Raw genomic sequence first — 13221 nt, forward strand, 5'->3', positions numbered from 1 at the left:
AAACCGTCGCTCTGCCTATATCCCCAAAAGAGTCCTACGCTCGGCCACCGCCAGCTGGCTGGTGATCTCTGCCACAAAGAAGCATGTTGGCCCTCAACAAGGGCCAGAGCCTTCTCTGACCTGGCCCCCACCTGGTGGAATGAGCTCCCTGAAGAGATCAGTGCCCTGCCCGAATTCTCATAATTCCGCAGGGCCTGCAAAAGTGAGCTCCTCTACCCGGCATTTGCTTGAGGACGACTGACCTAACAACATCCACTGCTACCCCTTCAGACACCCCTTCCATGACCTGAACCAGTCTGACCTCCCTGGGAGGGTTCTGTTAAAGTTGTCATTCCTGTTACAGTATTGCTAATCAAACCTATTGAAATTCTGTTAATCTTAGAACCACTGTTGGAACTGTTGTTGATACGTTACATTATAGCTGTATTATACGCCTATGATGTTCGATGTAATACCCCACAATGTTTTATGTAAACTGCCCTGAGCCATATGGGAGGGTGGTATAAACATCTAATGAATGAATGAATGAACAAACAAACAAACGAATTAATCCGTACTGCGCTTTTATGGGCCAGTGTTGAATAAGCATTGACCTTTAGGTTTATTGAACAAAACATTGTGAACGATCTATATGTAATCTGATACTGTGGCTAATAGCCCAAACATTTTCCTGAAACAGTGTTCCATGTGTACAGTTTGTAAAATTATATGGCAAACGGAATTTGACCTATAATGTTATCTTCCATGTTTCTAGGTGTTGTAGAAGGTGACTTGGCTGCTATTGAAGCATACAAGTCATCAGGAGGAGATATTGCACGGCAGCTTACTGCAGATGAAGTACGTTTGCTGAATCGCCCTTCTGCTTTTGATGTGGGGTATACACTCGTTCATCTTGCTATACGTTTTCAGAGACAAGACATGCTAGCAATTCTGCTTACAGAGGTAAGTTTTCAAGTGGCCAATATCTTCCTTTCTAAAAGTTCAGTAGAAACACAAATCTGTGACTGCCAGACTGCCCACAAGCCCTCATTCCCTCCTATCGTTCCTGCTGTGAGACAGATACAGAGAGACACAGACAGAGCTGCTCCTGCTGCGACGGAGGGAGAGACAGACAGACAGAGAGAGCTGCCCCAAACTGCACACCAGCCCTCCTTCCCTCCTAATTACCTGCTAAGCCTTCTGCTGCGAGGCAGAGAGAGAGAGAGACATCTGCACCTCCCGCTGTTCCCTGGGTCCTAGCGCCCATTGCATCCCTGCTTGCAATGGGCTTTCTTGCTAGTGTATGTGTGTGTATACATATATATATATATATATATACATCTTTAAACCGCCTGTGGCACCACGGGCTAAATAAAAGGCTAAGGGGTTCTAGGGTGGGATGTGTCTGTGATGAGGAAGGGTCCGGATTGGACCCTTCCTCCGGACGGACAATCGGAGGGACCAATTGGCAGGCGCGCAGCGCCTGCCGATTGGCCCCTCCGATTCCCAGCCCCAGCAACTGCGAGCCGCATGCAGCACGGCTCGCAGTTGCTCCCTTTGCTGCTGGAAAGTGCCTCCGACGCGTCAGGCCAGCCGCGAGGGAGCCTGCCGGCCAAGGAAGCCTCCTGCAGTTGCACGGAGCGCGGCTGCTGGGGCTCCCCGCACGGCGGCCTGACGGCCAAGGAAGCCCCCGCCAGTCGCGCGGAGCGAGAGGCTCGAAGCCGCCCGAGCGAACCCCCGCCAGTCAGAGCTGCAAAAGACCCGCCCGCTACTCAAAATGGCCGCCGCGGACACGCCGAGGAGCCGAGGATACCCTGCCGCCGCCGCCTGCCCTCGACGACGCCTCCTCAATAAGGTGCCGTTCCTTCGCGTGCTGCCCTGTCCCTCCCTCTGCCCCCACATTCTAGCGCCCATTGTATTTCGTTTACAATGGGCTCTTTTCCTAGTATATAATAAGGGGTTCTAAACTCAAAATTCCAATTCAGTGCGTACTTGTGTTTGGTTTTGTAATTGACAGGGCTACCCAATTCATGTGATATCACTGGTAGTTAAACTTTTGATTCAGGCACTAGCATCTCCATTCCATTGTAATCATCCATAAACAGGCCCAGGCATGGGCCATGCTAGTAGCTATTTGGATAAAACATGAAACTTGACTGGAGATTAGACAATAACTTGCTATTTGGAGTCTTCTTGATTTAAGACATCATTCTTATTTATTCATATGGTACTCAGATGAGAAGAAATTAGTGCTTCCACATACACGAATAGTATTTCTCGTCATGTACTACATTGTCATGAGATGATATGTGTAACTAATTTTGTTCATATCAAACAACAGCAATTGCTCTAGAGGGTGAGTTTATATAGTAGCATCTGTTTTCCAGAATGTGTCTATTACTGTATTTCCAGTATTGAGTTTTTAAGTAATCCTTTTCTTTCTTCTGGAAAGATCTAGGGATTTGGCTTATATGTTCTTAAAATACAATTTATATGTGTGAGGGATTATATACCTGTACAGTTAGCTTCCTTTTATTGCCCTAATATAGCTTGACAGAAGATCTGGTTTCTCACAGGAAAGTACAAGTACTTCATGAATCATTAAATCTGTCTCTCTTTCTTGGTGACTTAAATCATTGTTCCAAGATGCTTTGATTCAGATAAACATGTCCTTTTACCTTGTCTAGACTTGCAATAGAATTGTGTAATAAAATTGATTGTACAGATTCAGGCTGGAGGAAGGTTCCTTGGAGGATAGTTGAATTCACCCGAATGATTTTGAAGCCTCTCCTATGTTTAAAAGGTTGTAAATATAAAATCAGGATAGGCTAGACCCTTTCTACTGTATATGCTAGCTTATTTGCGTGGAATTCATTTTATGTTCTACAAAAAATATCCCTACTTGATCTGACTGTGGTCAGTGTACTCCACTATCCTGTTTTCAAGATGTCTTTATGGCTTGATTTTCAGTCTTTCCTGTAGTAGTAGTAACCTCTTTTTTATTACTGGTACTCATAAGAAAAATGCCTCAGAATATGAGGTTCCATTTGGTTGCCATAGCTAAGTGCCACTGATGGACAAGTGTTTAGTGGATGTATCTGTACATCTGTGGGAGAAGCCATCTATGCTAACTAGGGACAAAGCCTGTTGCATTCAGGAATAGAATGGGCACTAGATTGGGGTGGTGGAAGAACTCTGCAGATGGCCTCTCTGTTTTCCCAGGACCTGGAAAGGCTGCAGGCTGGAGACCCCTGGGCAGGGAACTCACCAGCAGGGGCAGCTCTTACGCAGCAGGGACATGCAGCCTTTGAGCCTTGGAGGGAAGTGGAAGGAGGAGGGGGTGGTTAAGGGTGGGGGACAGAAGGCGATTGGCTGGCCACTGGACAGAAAGCAAGCCGGTTGGAGGAAGTGGCACTTGGGTGGGACAGCCGCCATGAGTGGGTGATAAGCACTGAGTGGCACTTAAGCCATGAGACCAGTTCTTCCTCCTAGGCCTTACGAGAAATATTAAGTGGAACAGATGGTATCAAAACATCTGTTAGATGTGTAGTGATTATGTATGTTCTACTTTTGACGTTTCTGCCACATGATGCATTGGCTTTTACTGGATATTGATATTACTCAGATGTTTACAGTACAACGGCAACAACCTTTATTGGCATAAAATGTTTACAGTTCTCTGTAAGGTAATACATCTGTTTATATGTTACACTATAGGTATCCCAGCATGCAGCTAAGTGCATTCCAGCTATGGTATGCCCAGAGCTTACTGAACAAATCCGGCGTGAAATTGCTGCCTCTCTTCATCAACGAAAGGGAGATTTTGCTTGCTATTTTCTAACTGACCTTGTAACATTTACATTACCTGCAGGTAAAATTATGTGACATGGTTTTCTCTGATAATTTGCTCTTAGTCGAGGGTTCATGAAACTGCCAACTGCATATCTTTTTGAACTATTCTTGGTATAACCAGTTCTGAAAATTGTAACAATATTGGTTTTCCAGTGATCACGTGTCTTCACAGTCATTTATCCATATTTTATTATGTGATTTATAGCCTGCCACTCCCAGCCAAGCTGGCTCGTGGCAGATCACACATTTAAAAACCACACAATAAAATCCCAATAAAATAAAATGATCCTTCCTTGGTAGTGAAAATAACCTCCCTCCCCCTCTACTCCCCAAAACGTCCTGCTTCAGGGGATAGATGGTAATCGGCAATCGGGAAGTAGCAGATGTTCTAGCCAATTCAGAGGGGGACTAGGTTTAATTTCTCTGGCCTCACTCAATGACCTTGCAGAAGAGCTCTGTCTTGCAGGCCCTGTGGAACTGAGATATTGGTTACTGTTAAATACCTCAGTCCAATATCCTCCTCTAGCTAATTTTCATGCGTTCTTTAGCCTGGGACCTAAACTTTAAACCAGGGTTAGTCAAACTGCGGCCCTCCAGATGTCCATGGACTACAATTTCCAGGAGCCCCTGCCAGCGTTTCAACTATTCAATATTCAATATTCAAACTATGAGTCTGCGATAAAGATGTGTCCTAGCAAATTGACAGTCTGCTGTAATTCTGTGTTGAGTTTTGATATATTCTAGCACTTGCATGTAGCAATCTATCTCTTTATTGCAATGTATCACCTCTGATTGCCTTTTATCTTTAGGTTTTGCAAACTTTTTTTATAACTTCAGGTGTAGTGATTCATAAACATGAATTCACAATGCTCTAGTTAAAGTAGAGTATTACCTGATGGTACCAAAGGGAGTATTTTAAAGAAGAAAGGGGTCCTAACTATTTTTTAAAGCTTGGAAAATGAAAGAACTCCTATCTTCCACTTCTGTATTTTGTACTCAATTTGTTCTGATTCATTGGATCATGTAATGCAAAACAGACAATCTGACGACTCTTACCTGATTTTAATTCACTTGCTTTGCAAGGGGAATGAGCTGGAGAAAGAGAGCAAGGGTTGTATTACTTGAAATAATAATACAGAGACTACTAGAACAGGGTTTTAATAAAGAACTAATCTAGTTTCCTTATCTTTAACCTTACTTTATCTAGAAGTGCCATGATATAGTTTCATATATTCATATCTTAAACAGTTTCTGCATTTTAATATATTTAAAAATTTTTTTAACAGTATTAGAGATGTTACAGAAAGTTTTAGAATAGAAATTTCACAGACATTTTAAATACTCGTCCCAATGTTTTTTAAATTCTTCTGGCGGCCTATGATTAACCAAGTCCGTTAGTTTGGCCAACACTGCTAGTTCTCCGAGTTTTTCACACCATGCATCTGTGTGTGGCTCCTGTTGTTGCTTCCAGCTGGAAGTGATAGTAAGTCTTGCTGCTGCTGTTGCATGAAAAAAGAATTCTGCCCCTTGCCTAGGAAGACCTGCAGGTAAAATACTCTACAACATATTTTTGCGTTTCAACAGTTTCTGTATTTTTGTACAGAGAGGAATTTATGGGTATACAGTCCATGTGGTTATCTGTCACTATAGATGGATGCACTGATTGGATGGCTGCTCAACCCATGTATCTAAGGCAGAGCATGCATTTACTAATCCCCACATTTAAGAGCATAATTCTGCTGAGGCAATAACATGTAATCTCTGTGTGGTACATGGAACTACTTGTCAGAATACCTTCGTGATGACCACTTCTCTCATTTCCTTCAAAACCATCCTCAAAATGCATCTTTTTCCTTGAGCCTTTGGTGCAACCCCTTATCACCTACACGGAAATGAATTCTAAGGACATAAGTGGAATTTATGTATATTGTTTCCTGTTTAATCCTGCTTTTACCTCCCTCCCTTCCTTTGATGCCATATTTTTAATTGTAAGCTCTGCTAGGCAGAAGCCTGATGACAAGATGTATAGTCAGTAAACCATCATGAGGTAACAGTGGAAAACTATTGTGTGAAATGAATATTGTAAAAACGGCACTTCACGTCTGTCTTTGCTGAATTAAGCCATTTGTCATGCTGGTAGAGTTCTCTGGTTTTACAGATATTGAAGACTTGCCACCAACTGTCCAAGAGAAACTGTTTGATGAAGTTCTTGATAGGGATGTTCAAAAAGGTAAGTGGTATGATTGATTACATTTATGATATTTGCTTTAAATAGCAAGTTACTGATAACCAGAGTAGACCAAAAAGCAGAATGATAATCTGCAGTGAGGGGAGCAGTTTGTTGATATTGCCCTTCCGCTCTCTTGTGTCAACAGAAAGCTGGTGCTCTCATGCTCTCGGCTACACTATACATGTGTACAGTGGCATGTTGCTAGTTCAGTGTGAATATATTTTTTCAATCACACTACAGATTATTAAGTAAAATGAAAATAACTGCATTTCCCTTACGCTGTTCTTGTAACTACTCTCTTCAAGTGCAGCAGGTTTCTTGGTTCCATTTAGGATAACTAACACTGGATTGCTTATACTTTCTAGAACTAGAAGAGGAATCTCCCATTATAAACTGGTCACTGGAATTGGGTACGCGCTTGGACAGTAGACTTTATGCACTTTGGAATCGGACTGCAGGGGACTGTCTGCTTGATTCAGTACTACAAGCTACATGGGGCATTTATGACAAGGACTCGGTGCTACGTAAAGCCCTTCATGACAGTTTACATGACTGTTCTCATTGGTAAGCAGGAGTGCTTTTGGAAATAATTTTTGTGGTTATCATTAGCAGTGTATCAATAGTGTGCATACTCATCTGTTCTTATCACATTATGGCAGTGACTGTGGTAAGGCAGCAAATAGTGTGAAAGGCTCATCATTACAGATTTTATTAAAAATACTTGAGAAATGTAAACAAGTAAACCACCCAAAAGGCACTTTTAACCTTTAGAATCCATTTACATAATCATACCTATACCTATGATTAATATTGTACATGAAATTTTAAGTAATGTGAAGTCCCCTGCATAGATGTAAATCATTGGTTCTTAAGCTTTAGCAGCCTAAGGACCCCCATCCTGTACATTGATTTAAAATATTTTGCAGGTATGCCCACTACCCAGCTTTCTCCTCCTTTCTTACTGGCAACCTCTTTCTGGACATTCCCTTACCAACTCTGTAGCATTCCATGCATGCTCCATAGAAGTCTTTGCCTTTTAATGGCCTCAAAACAATACATCAAGATCCATGCTGGGTATATAAAGTGCCATCCAGTCCCAGTTGACTTGTGGCAACCCCAGCAAGGGGATTTCAAGGCAAGTGAGAAGCAGAGGTGATTTGCCATTGCCTTTGTCTGCAAAATGTTCTTTGGTGGCATTCCTTCCAGGAACCAAGCCTCCTTAGTTTCTGAAATATGATGATACTGGGCTATGCTATGGCGTCTTCCCTCCTGAGAACTACATTAGCTACACTTTAAAGGCAAATTTAACTGCAATATTTGTATGTGGCTTTTGAGGTCAGGTCTGAAATGGTAGCAGATTCTACAGGGCCATAACTCAAAACACCTTGACCCAAGTTTGATCGTTGCTGGTGTCACAAGAAACTCTGTTAATGGTTAGGAAGTTGTAGCTAGAAGCTAGCTGTCTAGGGTCTGGGCAAAAAATACATAGCTGTTCAAAGGAACAGAAAAGATCAGTATCTCACAAAACCTGACTTTCTGGTATTCAATAGAGAACTGCCATTAGGGATTGTTGTGTATGGATGCAGAATGGCAGATCTTTATCTGTACAGCATTTCCAGATGAATAGTCTTATACTTTTGTAGCAGCAAAATAGAAAAGGAGCCCACTGTCATTTTAGAGACTAAGAAAATTTATTCCAGCATAAGCTTTCAGAGCTCACTTTATCAGATGTGTGCTCTGTTAACTGCTTACTCTTTTTACTGGATATTGTTTTAAACTGGTTTCTCTTCATAACATCTCTCCTGACAGCTTTCTTTTGCCTGCCACTTTGAGTATAAGTATGTCTGCTGTGAATCATGAAAATTTACACTGTAATATATTGTTGTTAGTTTGTAAAATGCTGCTGGACTCCTGCTAAAGCCTCTGTCATGAAGTCCTTTGAATTGGAAACTATAGTGAAAACAAGTTCAGTTTTATACTTGAAATAACTGATGACTGTATTACTAATATACTTCCTTAGTGCCATTCAGACAATTATAATGTCTGGGACTGTGCTCTTGGATCTAGGTAACCAGTCAGAGCATTTTCTGTCTATGGATTTGGAAGCTAGACGACGGGGCTAATAGTGACACTATACCCTCCCACTCTTCAAAAGAGGAGATGCCAATTTTGACTCTACCGCCATTTTAAAACTGAGAGGGCTACATTTTTGTTTTAGTCAGATGGACATGGGAGATGCTTGTCTTCTGTCGTTATAAAGGACCAAGAGACTGTTTGGAAGTATCTTTGTGTACCCTGAAAGGGTCCCTGCACCCCAGTTTCATAAATGTTGCTATAAATGTATCTTATTTTAGAGACAAGGCTTGCCAGACTCTGCATTTAGGATTATAAGATATCGAAAAAGAGGACAAATCACTTATGATAAAGATGTTGCTTGCTAAGGGTAGTGTTTACATAGCAAATCAAAGCAAAGGTAAGCTTAGAACTTCCCGCTCTGAAGACTGTGGATTCCTGGAAGTCCTTTTGTTGCTTGGCTCTGTGGGTTAATTGCTGGTCACATATTTGTGCAGTTTCCATCAACCAGTGAAGCCAAAGACCTTAGCACTTGCCTATCTTAAAAACAAAAACAAAACAAACAAACCCCCCAAGCCTTAAGCCTGGTATTGTGTGAAATAGGGCATTCACTATCTCCTTTTCTTACCATAGTCTTCCTCATGTATAGCCAATGCAGAATGATAGCAATGAAAAGCAGTAGAGCAATAACTCTTCATGGATTTTAAGGAATTTTTTTTGGGGGGGGGATCTGTAATTTTGGGGACTATTTATCTCAGTATTCTATAGTTTATAGAAAGTCTTACCAGTATTGTATAGAAAGGGGTATGTGTTGTCTCAGCCATAAATACTATTATTGTTCCTTCTGCAGCAGTTTAAAAATCTCTTGTTTATTTGTTGGCATGTGATGTACCCCAGTTAAGAGACAGTTGAAACTTTATTCTATAAAAGAGAGTGCTCGATTACCAACAAAAACTTAAATGTTTTCCATTAGTTGTACAGAAATATCAATTAGTACAAAATTTTAATGAACCACATTCTAAGCCTTTCATGGTAAGCTCAATGCTGGCAAGCAACAGAGAGCTTGAAAGTTATAGCTTAGCTATGTTCTCACCACAACCATATGTTGTTGTGGGAAATGGGGAGTGCCTTGGGTCATGGTACTTGAAGGCATTTATTTGTAATTAAAAGCAATATAGGTTTTGAAGGAGCAGTTAGTTTAAAAGGACTACAGCTCAATTCAGAGTCTGAACAGATCACTAGAAACCTGCTTAGTGCAGGACATAAAATCCTGGGCATGCTCTGTTTAAATGTTTCAGACTCTGTACCTGTAACTAGTGTAAGCAGCTAACGATATTGAGTATGTTGTGAATCAGCTGTAATGCATCTGAATCATGTTCACATGAGTAGGCTGTGAATATGTTTGGGAAGTCACAGTAGCAGTTCCCATATATTTCTTCATACCTGGTGTGACTTGCTCATCGACGCTGCTGTTAAACATTTGTAGAAGACTGTTAACTCATATAACGTTGCTTGCTTCAGTAGACTATTCCTGAAAATTAGGGCTGCTACAAAATTTATTGGTTGACACCGAATATCATTTGCAAAATTGTTGTCCCTCAAGTAGATATTCTGAAGGAGTAGATCATGCTGCCACCTGCATTTTGATCACTACCTAGGAGCGGATACATTTATCTAACAACAGAAGCATATGTCTTCTTCAAAATTCAAATGCTTGGGAAAAGTAGCAAGTTGAACAGAATCTAATTTTCATGAAATATATGGGATGTTTTACAAGGAAAAGAGAACAAGCCACATTTTCCAAAGGTTTTTGTATTGTGAAAATGAATGTTGTGTTGGACAAGCTATATTTTGAAGTTCAAAGGTCAAACTCTCCCAAAATAGTCTCCAGCCAAAAATACTGATTCTAAACAAAGGATAATAATGACATGGTTTTTATTCACACTAATACAGTTAAACAAAAATGTTCAATAAGCAAATGAAACTCTAGGATACATTCATAAAAATTACAGATACACCTTCGTTTTTTGTAAACTAACAATGTCACTGGAGGACCTTGGAAGTATTTCTGTTGCCTGGTGAATCACTAATACATGTAAGCAACATATGAGTAAAATGTTTTTTGTACAGACAACTTTGTCAAGTAAAGAAAGTTTTCCCCCAGCTAAATTTATATGTATACACACTTTCTGTGAACTTATATGTTCCATGTCAGTTTCTTCCTAGGCAATTATAAAAAATTATGTCCACATAAAATATATTCCTTGCATGAATCTGGAAGTGGAGCAAATAATGCAAACATTGGGGATAGCTGCCCCTCTTCCGCTTTCTAAACTATTGTTTCAGAAATGGTAGGACATATTGGGACCTGCTGACTTTCATCTATACTGGAGTTTGGCAATGTGATCATTGGAGATGAAATTTCAATACACCAGGCAGCATTTCTAACTATCTAAATTTATAATGTCAAAGCTTCAGCTTTGGCCTCATCACACTTGGTTGATGCTGGTATGGTATAGAATATGCAAAGTTTTTTCTACATCCTTCAGTATTTCATTACTTCTCCATCCCTGAGTTTGCAGAACAAGTGAGTGTGATGAACACTTTCCACACAGTGTTCTGATTACATGCAAGATGGGTATTGTATCATAGAAGAAGAAGAAGAGTTGGTTCTTATATGCCACTTTTCTCTACCCGAAGGAGGCTCAAAGCGGCTTACATTCGCCTTCCCTTTCCTCTCTCCACAGGCACCCTGTTAAGTGGGTGAGGCTCAGAGAGCCCTGATATCACTGCTCGGTCAGAGCAGTTTTATCAGTGCTTTGGCGAACCCAAGGCCATCCAGCTGGCTGCATGTGGGGGAGTGCAGAATCGAACCTGGCTCGCCAGATTAGAAGTCTGTACTCCTAACCACTACACCAAACTGGCCTGTTGCTGCAAGGAAATCAGTTATATGAAAGGGCCTTCATGCATAATGAGAATCAGGAATGAGATTGTGTTACAGAGAAGTGTCTATTCAATATCAGTGTGAGCTATTGCCTCCTTTTTGACAATGAAATCCTGTTCAGAGTTTCTTGAGTCTGAATTTGACTGGAATAACTCAGTGGAGGATTGCATTTAGTTACTCAGTGCTGTGATCAGGGTCTATTTAGTCAAACTTCTGCTCTGCTCAGTTACCTTTCAAGAAATTACTTTTGATTTTATGAGGTAGATGATTCATCTTAGCTAAGTACACGCAACCCCATCTGGAAAAATTAGTGCAAATGTAGTAATGAAAATATGGTAACATTTCCTGGATACCATAATCCTTGAACCCTGATGCTTAGGAATAGCAACCATGCCACATTCATATGCTGTCACGTTTACTGGAAAGGGGTTTGTCTATTATCTGTTACATATACATTCAGCAATATGATTATGAAATGACGTATATGACAGTATTAACAATCATGTGAGTCATCTGATCTTCGATACATTAATCAATTTTTGATGTCTGGACCTTACTTTTGTAGGTGTCTCAGTGGTTGAAGAAGCATTAGTCACATAAAGCTTGCATTGTCAGTTTATGTACACATATTTATTTGTTTGTTTATTTATTTATTATTGCACTTATATACCGCCATTCCCGACTGGGCTCACGGCAGTTTACAAGATAAAAAGATAAAATACAATAAAACCCCACAATTCCCCTTAATAAAACTGTTACTATTGATACCAATATCAGTATCAAAATCAAAATCGAACAGGCGAACACTAACTGTCGACTAACTGTTCCCCTCGTTCAGCCGGGGACAACACCCTGCTGTTCTCCTACTGGGAGTGAGGCCTCAGATCTTACAGATTTCTCAGATCAATGGAGGGAGTCCTGGTCGAATATCGGGACTCCACCCTGGCCTTAACCATATGCCTGGCGGAAGAGCTCCGTCTTGCAGGCCCTGCGGAAAGTTGACGATTCCGACAAGGAATTCCATGAAGGTTTATCTAATAGGGCCCAAAGAGTCATTTTATATCCAAATAACTTCTAAGCAAAAATCTTCCTTGTTTTGTCTCGGTAGTTTGAGGAAGTTCATAGTTGTGTGGAGGGAAGAGGTTGCTTACCTGTAATTGATGTTCTTTGAACGGTCATCTGTGCAGTCACACATAAAAATATTCAAGCCAATGCAAAGTATTGTTTGGAATATTCCAGTTGTAAACAAAAGTTGTTCCTGATGCTGACTCTGCCCATTCAGAGGAGATAGGTTGTAGTATGCATATCTGAAGTGAACAGGCAGAGTTGCACCATTTGTTCCTCAGATCAATGCAGCAGGAAAAAAACACACCTGTTGTGAGGAAGGAGGATGGTTTGGTGATTGCACAGTTATCAGTTATGGATAAGTAGTGTGTTTTTCATATTCTCTGTGCATCACACACATAAAAAGAATAACAAACTGACCTGGAGGGAAGAACAAGTGAGCTCAAGAGAAGTCATTCCTGACTAAATCTTTGTCCAAAGCCTTTTTGCTCCTTTTTGCTCCAAAGATTGGACAAATCTTAGTCCAAAGCCTTTTTGCTCCCAAGTATGCGGCTTAATTGTGTAGTGGGCCTAAAAACATGGTAATACATGGTAATAGATTACTCTCAGTTTGCAGGGGTCTTTTAAAACTGGATTTTGACCTTTGAACTTTTTTGTGTTTGTTGTTTGTTTGTGTAAAATGCCATCAAATTACAGCTGACATGGTAACCCAAGCAAGTGGCTTTCAAGGCAAGGAAGAAACAGACTTGGCTTGCTATTGCTGTCTGCTGTAGAGTCTTCCTTGGTGGTCTTCTTTTCAAGTACCAACCCTAATTAGCTTCCAATATCTGTTGGTATCATGCTCTGTCATGCTGCCTTTCCTCCCTGACATCTGAATATGCCTTGGTAAATGAGATTGGATTTTTCCTATACCTGAAACCTTTGGGAAAGTAGTTTGCCCCCCTTTTCTAAGAAATGTCCTATGAATTTCATAGTAACATATTTGAGAATTTATAATCCACCATTAAGTATGGGCTGGAAATTACTTTGAGTAGACCGTGGTAAGGAAGAAACCTTTCATAGTTATAAAGTATATTAA

The 13221-nt window shown here is 40.7% G+C and overlaps 1 protein-coding gene across 4 annotated transcripts in view; it reads left to right on the forward strand.

Moving 5' to 3' along the window:
* Positions 1-13221, forward strand: part of ZRANB1 (zinc finger RANBP2-type containing 1) — a 63503-nt gene that overhangs the window by 30876 nt on the left and 19406 nt on the right. For all 4 annotated transcript variants that reach the window (XM_077350061.1, XM_077350060.1, XM_077350059.1 and 1 more), the window contains 4 exons: positions 755-942; positions 3697-3850; positions 5990-6061; positions 6427-6625. In XM_077350061.1, the coding sequence (XP_077206176.1) occupies positions 755-942; positions 3697-3850; positions 5990-6061; positions 6427-6625 (613 nt within the window). The remainder of the gene's footprint in view (positions 1-754; positions 943-3696; positions 3851-5989; positions 6062-6426; positions 6626-13221) is intronic.

This window comes from Paroedura picta, chromosome 8 (assembly GCF_049243985.1).
Source record: "Paroedura picta isolate Pp20150507F chromosome 8, Ppicta_v3.0, whole genome shotgun sequence".
In the NCBI taxonomy this organism is placed as follows: domain Eukaryota; kingdom Metazoa; phylum Chordata; class Lepidosauria; order Squamata; family Gekkonidae; genus Paroedura; species Paroedura picta.